Below are 10000 nucleotides of genomic sequence, written 5' to 3' on the forward strand. Positions count from 1 at the left end.
ATCGTATAATAAAATCACAAGCATCGTTCAAATCCCACGCCGCTGATAACTAAGCACCACTCTGAGTTTGTGCGACTCCCACGCCCTCAGGAAACCACAGACACACGTGATGAGAAACCAGCGATCCACTTAATACCCGATACACTAAATACTAATACAATATACAGGTAAAGGAGAGAAATGGAAGGTATGACGAGGCTGTGAACTATTAACACAAGTACTAAGAAGAATTGGTTTGGTTATTTTTATTTTATATTCTTTTTTTTTTTTCGGGGTAGGGGGTTGAGAGAGATGATTCTTCCCCCTTTTTTTTCTCTTGTATTTTTTTTTCATTTCTTTTGTTTGTTTTGTTTGGGTTCCGTCTCTCCTTTTCGTACTTTTTTCTTTCTTTCTTTCCGTCTTTTCTCCCTTGCGTTATTTCTTTCCTTCTTTCTTTCTTTCTTTCCTTTCTTTCTTTCTTTCCTTCCTTCCTTCTGTCTTTCCTTTTTTTTCTTTTTATCCTCTTTTTCCCCTGTCCGATTGTTCTGATACATAAAAAAAAATATATGAGTAAATAATAACACACTTGACAGAGAGGGAACTAAAGTACACGTTATCTTGGGACACATGCACCTTCCATGCATATTCATTATTATACGTCCAGAAAAAAAAAAAAAAAAGACGAAAGAAAAAAAAAAGCAGAAGAGGCGAGTTTAATTTTGATGACAATAACCTGATTTTTTTTTTTTTTTTTCTTCTCCCGCGCGCATTCACACCTCGCCAAAAATTTGATCTTTAATACTTGAGAATTAATTAACCTGGGATTCGGAGCGTGAAGGTGTTATAAAGTGGCGTGTGTTGGCACTTTAAGGGTGATGTTTCCGCTGCGACGTTGTTCCCCGTGGCCCTTAAGTGTTCCTCTCCCGGGACCAGATGTTATTTTTATTATTATTATTATTATTTATTTATCTATTTATATAATATTATATATATATTTTTTTTTTATGTTTAAATGTTTTTTTTTATCTTTTTTTTTTTTTCGTCTCCTTCTGCATTTGAATATTGTTAGTCGTTGTATATACGACTTTTAGTTTGTTCCGCGTGCTTTTTCTGTATTTCGTAACTTTCCTGTTTGATCATTGCCTGTATTGGTTGTATTCCTGTTAATGATGGTAATTCTGTTCTGGATGGAAGCATTGGCAGTATAATTATTGCGAAGATAAGTAACACCAAATACGAATTATAGTTACAACACTGAATTTCTGATTAATACTTACAAAAATTAACGATCAACTTAAGGAAAAAATAAATAAAACAGACTTACGAACTAAACTCAATATTTATAGTAACACATTTCACTTTAGTTCAATATTTTAACTGTGTATAATCGAACACATGGTATACATTTTCATGAATTTATGAATAGCATTAACAAACTTTCGCAAAATTTCGTTTACCCTGCCTTACAGATACATTCCAAATGCTGCCCGTGCTTTTGTGTGTAATTCTTGTAGTCTCACGTATGAATATTGATCATTACTGGTTCTTGTTCGTCCTGTTTATGGTAACTTCCCTGTTTTTTTTTTTTTTTCACAGTATAAACAGACATAACGATACAAGGACTACACACACACACACACACACACACACACACACACACACACACACACACACACACACACACACACACACACACACACACACACACACGATGCTATACCGCGTCTATCGATTTTTTCCCTTGTGTCGGAAGTAATAAAATCGATTTTAAGTTACTTATGGATAAATGCACACACTGGGGCGTCGCCTGTGACTCCTGCTGGCTCCATCCTGCCCCCACCCGCTGTCTGGGCGAGGGGCGAGGCGAGAGGGGAGAGGAGGGTGACAAGGGAGAGGGGAGAGGTGAGGGGACGTCTGACTCCGCGGATGAAGCTTAGCGTGGTGTTAATCGTGGGGGAGAGAGAGAGAGAGAGAGAGAGAGAGAGAGAGAGAGAGAGAGAGAGAGAGAGAGAGAGAGAGAGAGAGAGAGAGAGAGTTATGGTAGCATTTCCCTGTAAAAACTCGTCATATCAAAAGGCAGTCATGCATACGTAGATTTGTGTAGCGTCTTATCTCTTCTTCTAACTGACTTTTGTGAACTTCCCAGAGGTTTCCATGGCTGTTTGTGTGATTGTTTGATAGTTCAGCAACCCATTCCGCATCAACACTGGGGAGAAACATCCATTGACAACCTAACTAACCATCTTTGTGGCCTTTGGGAGAAAAAAAAAAAAAGAAACCAGCGCGTTTTAGAATATGGAAATAAATTTGGCTGAAAAAAAAGAAAAAAAAGTTGAAATAAGTAAAAGTTTATGTACAGAAATCATTGTAGTCTAGGAATAAAACATGATTGTAAATTAAAAACAAATACATGGAAAACTTAGAAGTGTTAATAAAAGGAGTTCAGAGAGAGAGAGAGAGAGAGAGAGAGAGAGAGAGAGAGAGAGAGAGAGAGAGAGAGAGAGGATAATAACGCGCACTTTTCACCCGTGTTGACTCTCTCTTACCTGTGTTGGTGATTAATTAGTGTTCACCATTTCACACCTAATTAGTGCTTGTCAAGGTAACAGGGGCAGGTGTAATTGGCGGATCAGTTGCTTTAATGACTCGCAGCTTGGTTAATTAATCACGCACTGGCGCACCTCGACCATAATTGCCCTAATGAGGCGTGGTGACTGCGCGGATTGCTGAAATATTGCTCCGCCCATCTTTTTCATTACAGCGCACGTGTATTTATTTGTATTCATCAATGTATTAATTGACTGCCACTTGGTACACCTTTCCCTAATTACCAATCAACCTGAGACACCTTTACTTGTTGTACAGCCACAGCCAATCTTTGACATGGGGAGAAATTGCAAAATATATTCTTTTTCATCGCCAACTTTCTCGTAGATGCTTATAAGGACTTCACGCATTGCTTCTAGTGCTGCTAGGAGTTTCGTCCGATATGGCGATCCACGATACTAAAGGCAATGTATAAAGTCTTTCAGAGCATCTACAGGAAAGAAAAGAGGGCGAAGAGAGTAGGTTGTCCGATATTTGGCCATTATAATATTCAGAGGTGGATGTACAGCGAGTAAACAATGCCTCAGTGTGGTTTGTCATTAAGGAAACTTGTCATGTAGCAGTGCAGGAGGTCATTCTGGGGCCTCCTGGGTTTGTTGGGTCTTCAAGATTGGTTTATTTGTATATTCACTTATTTGTATATTTATTTGTCTGTTTATGTTTATTTATTTATTTGTCTCTATCCATCTATTTTTCTACCAGTTTATTTATTGTCATTACTTTTTTTTATGGACTTCAAATGATTTTCGAAGTTGTTATGCTTATTTTATTTAGTCTTATTTATTTATTTATTCATTTGTTTATTCATCTGTTAGTTTGCATATTTACCTTGCATTTGGTTTGGCATCATTGTTTTCTTACTTAGTATTAGGATATTTATTAGGACACTTTTCTCTTGTTTTTTCTTTTACCTCGATTGTTCTTCTTCTGCGCATCAAAAATAAATATATAAATAAAAAAAACAAAAGCCCCATTCAGTAGTGACTCGAGCGCGTGAAGCTGATTCATTGAGGGTTCGAAGCGGAGAATGAAGCATCTGTTACCCTCTCCCTTCATCATCACTCTCTCTCTCTCTCTCTCTCTCTCTCTCTCTCTCTCCTCATTTATCTCATTCCCATCTTTCATGCCTTCTCCCCTCACCCTCCTCCGTTCCCGCTCCATACGCATTCTCTCTCTCTCTCTCTCTCTCTCTCTCTCTCTCTCTCTCTCTCTCTCTCTCTCTCTCTCTCTCTCTCTCTCTCTCTCTCTCTCTCTCTCCGAATTTATTATTTTAATCATATTTTACCGTATTCGCTTACTGCTGTATTTACGATGAAGAGAGAGAGAGAGAGAGAGAGAGAGGAGAAGAGAGAGAGAGAGAGAGGAGAGAGAGAGAGAGAGAGAGAGAGAGTTACATATTCACAACAACGGTCAGGTTAGAAAAACAGGGAGAAAATCCTAACACATCGTCTCCTCCTCCTCCTCTTCCTCTTCCTCCTCCTCCTCCTCCTCCTCCTCCTCCTCCCTCGTGAGTGTCTTTAATTCCATTTTCTTTCCTTCTTTCTTTTTCCTACCTTCCTTCAATTTCTAGTGATCTGTTCTTGTCCTTTATTCTCTTAATCCTTTCCATTTTCTTGCATTTGTTACCTCGCTCCTTCGTCTTTTGTTTCTTCCTTCTCCTCCTCTTTATCCTCCTTTTCTTTGATGATCCAGCTCCCTTCGTCATTCTCATCGTCACCCTTGAAACCCCCTCTCTTCCTCCTCCTCCTCCTCCTCCTCCTCCTCCTCCTCCTCCTCCTCCTCCTCCTCCTTCCTCCTCCTCTTCAGTCACACGCCGCGCACTGACTCTGGGATGGTCGGGAATGACGAGGAATGTCCGGGGGAGATGTGAATATGCGATAAACTGAGCTAATCGCGTGTAAATTGAGCGGCGGCGGCAGCGACGACGGGCGGCTGGCGGGAGGGATAGCAAGGGGGAGTTTTGAGCGTCTGGCAGCGCAGCGACTCTGGATTCTGGAAGGTGAAGAGTGAGTGAGGTCTTAGAAAACATATCGTACTGGAATCTTCTTCCTCTTCTTCTTATTCCTTTCTTTTGTTGTTGCTGATTTGTTCTTGTTTTCAGTTTCCAGTTCTCATTTACTTTTCTTCCTCCTCTTTCTCTTCGTCACTGTTCTTTTTTTTCTTCTTCTCTTTACGTTTTCTCCTTCATTCTGACTTTTTTTTATTTTCATTCTTATCCATCATATTTTCGTCCTGTATACTGATTTTACTCCTCCTCCTCCTCATCTTCCTCCTCCTCCTCCTTTTTCTATTTTGAATCTCCTTTCATTCTCCTCCTCTCTCCAACATATTGCCACACTGTATTCTTTCATCTTCTCCTCCTCCTCCTCCTCCTCCTCCTTTCCCTCCTTCTTTTCCCCCTCTTCTTCAAATCCTTACACTTACTCACTCATTCACTCTTCCTCCTCTTCATCCTTGCTTTGATTCTCTATTCATTCTTACTCCACTCTTCATTTACATCACCCTCCTGTTTCTCCCTTCTCCTTCTCCTCCTCCTCCTCCTCCTCCTCCTCCTCCTCCTCCTCCTCCTCCTCCTCTTCTTGCTTCTCCTGTCCCTACTCTCTCCCCCTTCCTTATCTTTATGCATGAGCCAGCGTTATCTTGTGTTATCTGAGTCACCGCGGCTGGCGAGGGTTGACGGGGGAAGTTGAAAGGGGGGGGGGTAGGTGGTGATTCACGTGGTCTTTTTGTTTACGCCCTGCACGTGTCAACAGGAAGCGTTACTGGTTTGCCTCATTTTGGTTTAGGATTAGTTAGTGTCAGAGAGAGAGAGAGAGAGAGAGAGAGAGAGAGAGAGAGAGAGAGGACGGTAAACTTAAATTCCAGCATCGTTATGGCTAAAAAATTGACAGTAAACATGTACTACTGAAAATGGACAGATAGTTAAACGGTTTACTCACCACCACCTTCGCAACTACAGCCTACAACAACCCGCCCCGTCCCGCTACACAGAGAGAGAGAGAGAGAGAGAGAGAGAGAGAGAGAGAGAGAGAGAGAGAGAGAGAGAGAGAGAGAGAGAGACGTGTTTTCCTGTTACACGTGTCATCGAAATAATTGCATACGATTTCAAGAACAAAAGGACGCAAGGAAAGTGAGGTTATTATAGATAGCAACCTAAGCCTTTATGTTTATTAACTTCACAGATTCTTGGTGATGACAGACTGTGCGATAAGCTTAGGTTGTGTTGCCATTAATTCTTGGGGTTTTATCATATATAGTTTGGACTTTTATCTTATTTTGTTTTTCTGTTTTTTATTTATTTATTTAGTCTTTATTATTATTATTATTTATTTATTTATTTTTTACGTAAGAAGGACTTCGGTCAAGGCCAGCAGAAACGAAGAAAATAAAAGGCCCTCTGAGGTACCAGTTCCTATAATTGTAATCTTAATATTTACTGCTGTTCCGAAGGGGAAGAATATTTGTTACACTGGTATACTGAACACGTGCGCCAGTGAGCTTTATGAGGAAACATTCTCTTTAGTTCATACACTTTATTGTCACATTTGTAATTGTAACGTTAATGTTTGCTGTTATTCTGTAAGGGAGACCACTTCCCACACAGGTACATTAAACACACGTGCACCTCAGAGAGTTGTTTTAGGTTAGTTTCTATGCAGAGCATGGCCGGGTGTGCTGGGTGGTGTCTGGCTGCTCACTGACCGCCTGCCTGTCTTGAAATGCTGGTGGCGTCTTTCAATGGGAGCAGCTGAGGGAGGGAAATGTAAATCGTTCCCTCACATTTTTTTTTTTTTTTATATCTATAGTCTATATCTTTAGTTTCCCTTTCTGTTCATTACTTTTGTGTTTGCTGATTATCTATACTTCCTTGCGAAATAGTAGTAGTAGTTGTAGTAGCTGTAGTAGTAGTAGTAGTTGTAGTAGTAGTTGCAGTAGAATTATTTCAAGAGAGAAGGATCATGACATCTTCGTAACTGACCATATAAACTTCATCATATTATTCTGTCTATGAAAGTAAGTCTCTCTCTCTCTCTCTCTCTCTCTCTCTCTCTCTCTCTCTCTCTCTCTCTCTCTCTCTCTCTCTCTCTCTCTCTCTCTCTCTCTCTCTCTCTCTGTCACTTTACTGCCTTTACTTACTTTACATAACTTCTCAACGAGCATAAAGTATAAGTGAATGAGTGCACCAATAAAAAAAAAACTAGGAATGTAGTAGACACGCCGACAAAAAAAAAGGGGGGGAGGGAGCAAAGACGGCCAAACACAAGCACTTCTACTGTACTCTTACGTGGCGGCGAGATGACAGAAGCGAGGCGAGAGAGGAGACGCGAGGAGGGAGTGTAGCGGTGTGTAGCAGAGTGAGCCGAGTAGGGGGTGTGGGCGCGCCGAGTAGAGGAGGGTTCCAGAGCTACAATAGATGCAGGTTCCCCCGCCACAAAGGGATTCCACGCCTAATCCTGCAGCCAGTTCATGATAGAGTCGCGGCACTTATGATCATCCGTCTACCCTGTAATTATATCTTCTGATCCACCCCCACCCCACCCCCTCCCCCTCAACCCCATCGAGGTCTGAGTGGGATCTGATCTGCTTTGGAATCTTAGTTGTGGGTTTTGTGTGTGTGTGTGTGTGTGTGTGTGTGTGTGTGTGTGTGTGTGTGTGTGTGTGTGTGTGTGTGTATGTGTGTGTGGTGGTATTCTATTCTTTGTGTGGTTCTTTTGACTTGATTCTCTCTCTCTCTCTCTCTCTCTCTCTCTCTCTCTCTCTCTCTCTCTCTCTCTCTCTCTCTCTCTCTCTCTCTCTCTCTCTCTTGAACCATTTTCTTTACATTTTCGTTTTTTCTTGTACATTTATTGGTCATTTTTTTTCATTAATGTAATCTTTCCTCAACGAATAATATTTTTTGTGCATATCTTTAATCTCTCTCTCTCTCTCTCTCTCTCTCTCTCTCTCTCTCTCTCTCTCTCTCTCTCTCTCTCTCTCTCTCTCTCTCTCTCTCCGATCCTGATACTCCTTCCCTCTCCTCTCCTTTCATGTCTCCTGTAATCCTGTATTTTTTGTGGTATTAGATTATATGGTGCGAGGTCTTGATGCGCTTTTGTCTGCTTTCAGCTTGTGATATCGAATTCTCCTCGGCTCTGACAACAGGCGAGTATCTAACGTGATTGGTTCTGATAGGGAATTAAATCCTCTATAATTATTTAACCTCCAGTGAGATAGAATTTAATGCTGTTACTGTGATTTTAATAGTAAAGAATTGAGTTTTCTGCCTTTTTTATTTAATTTAAGATGGGTTTTGATGTTCCTTGTATTTGCATAACATTTTAAGCTTACTAAGGATTTCTGTGCTAAAGATTTCAATGCTCTATAATTCTAATGGGTTTTGATGGCAAGGAATTCAGTCGTCTATAATTATTCAACCTCAGTGGGATAGGATTTGATGCTTTATATATTTTACATTGCATCCTAAACTTCCTAAAGGTTTGGGTAGGAAAGAATTCTGTCCTATGTGATTTTTTTAACACCACCAAGACAGGATGTGATGTTGCTTATTTGTGCAAGATATTTTAGGTTCACAGAGGAATAGAGAAGAGGATTGTGATTGAGTTGTCCATTTGTGTTTAGTGGATGAGGAGTGTGCTGAGCCTCTGACTGTTGTGTGTTGTGACGTCTCCTTAAATTTGATAGATTGTTGCATATTTTAAGTACAAATTTGAAAAGCATCTCACAGTAAAGAGGGTAACAGAGTAGTTTAACTCTTCACAAGTCTGTAGTTTTATTTCTCTCCAGTAAAAAATTATCGAGGTTCAAGTAACAAATGCCATGTGTGTTGACAGTTTAACCCTTTGACTGCCACTTGGTACACCTTTCCCTAATTATCAGTCATTCTGAGACATTTTTACTTGTTCTACAGCCACATCTTTCTTTGAACTGTGAAGAAATTGGAAAATATATTCTTTTTTTCATTGCTAACTTTCTTGCTGATGTTTATAAAGACTCCACGCATTGCTTCAGGTGCTGCTAATTGTTTCTTGTCGCAGTGAAAGGGTTAAAGCACAATAATAATAATAATAATAAAAATTACAAGAGCAACCAAGTATTTCAAATCTTTAAATGTCTACACGTTGCTTCGTTTTCTGTTCAGTAAAATTGTAATGTTGAAGTAACAAGTGTCATTCTAGCATTGTCAGTCACAGGATAACGTTCGTATATGTTCCTGTGTTCAATTTATTCTTTGTTCATGAGACTTAAATGTGACTTGCTCTCTGCCTGTCGAAAAGTCAAATGTTATCCATAATTTATTCTGTTTACGTAAGTTAAGAAAAATGTAACTTTTTTTAAACTGCCAAAAAATTCAATATCGCCAGTCAAAATTTAGTCCTTGCTCACTAGAAAAAAAAAAAATTATATCTGTTTATTTATTTTTTTATTTATTTAGTTACTTATTTATTCGGTTAGTTATTCACTTGATTTATACTTATTTATGTATTTATTTATTTGTTTATTTATCTTAGCTCACCAAATGTCTAAAAAGCTGCCATGTCTAGTTTCACTCCTTTGCACACTCAATATTAGAAAACTATAACTTATTTTTTTAACCAGCCTCCAAAAAAGGCACTGCGCTTGATTATGATTATTTGTAAACATGAATTTCGATTCCTCTTCACAGCTTGTCTGGCGCCCGTCCTGATAATGATCACAATAATATCACTGGATTTTTTTCCCGCTCCCTGCCTCTCTCTCTCTCTCTCTCTCTCTCTCTCTCTCTCTCTCTCTCTCTCTCTCTCTCTCTCTCTCTGTGTGTGTGTGTGTGTGTATGTGTGTGTAAATATGTTGAGAAGGGCTTGTCTATAATATTCATTAGGGAGAAAAATGTTGATCTTGGAGGGTAGAGAGAGAGAGAGAGAGAGAGAGAGAGAGAGAGAGAGAGAGAGAGAGAGAGAGAGAGAGAGAGAGAGAGAGAGAGAGAGAGAGAGAGATTCTGCTTATCTAGAACCAATCAAAAATTCTGAAATTAACACTAAGATGAGAGAGAGAGAGAGAGAGAGAGAGAGAGAGAGAGAGAGAGAGAGAGAGAACACCCAACGCCTCCCACAAAAATCACCACCACCCGCAATCAGAGAGAGAGAGAGAGAGAGAGAGAGTTATTAAAGCCTCGACTCCTCACTCTTCGAAGCATCTCAGGTTTCGCAAGAGGAGTTCGAATCCCCCTTATTCTGGTCGTGTGGAAGGTGGGAGTGGGAGAGGAGGAAGGGGGACCAGGGGATGGGGCTGGGTGGTCATGATTAGTGGTCCCTGCTGTGGGTGGGTGGCTGGGGCCCTCCGTGTTTATCCTGCTCATCTGATATGGGGCCTGATAAGGAGATGTGGAAAGACGGGGTGGTGGTGGTGGTGGTGGTGGTGTGTGTGTGTGTGTGTG

The 10000-nt window shown here is 40.3% G+C and overlaps 1 protein-coding gene and 1 long non-coding RNA gene across 2 annotated transcripts in view; both read left to right on the forward strand.

Annotated features, from left to right (window-relative positions):
* LOC135090143 (uncharacterized) overlaps positions 1-7731 on the forward strand; it is a 42601-nt gene extending 34870 nt beyond the window's left edge. Inside the window, exon 3 of the long non-coding RNA XR_010261782.1 lies at positions 7693-7731. This is a non-coding gene — a long non-coding RNA (uncharacterized LOC135090143). The remainder of the gene's footprint in view (positions 1-7692) is intronic.
* A 2131-nt stretch (positions 7732-9862) lies between these two features.
* Positions 9863-10000, forward strand: part of LOC135089964 (paired box protein Pax-6-like) — a 73358-nt gene continuing 73220 nt past the window's right edge. Inside the window, 1 exon segment of the mRNA XM_063986152.1 lies at positions 9863-9881. Coding sequence (XP_063842222.1) covers positions 9863-9881 — 19 coding nt within the window.

Source organism: Scylla paramamosain, chromosome 34 (assembly GCF_035594125.1).
Source record: "Scylla paramamosain isolate STU-SP2022 chromosome 34, ASM3559412v1, whole genome shotgun sequence".
NCBI classification, from domain to species: Eukaryota; Metazoa; Arthropoda; class Malacostraca; order Decapoda; family Portunidae; genus Scylla; species Scylla paramamosain.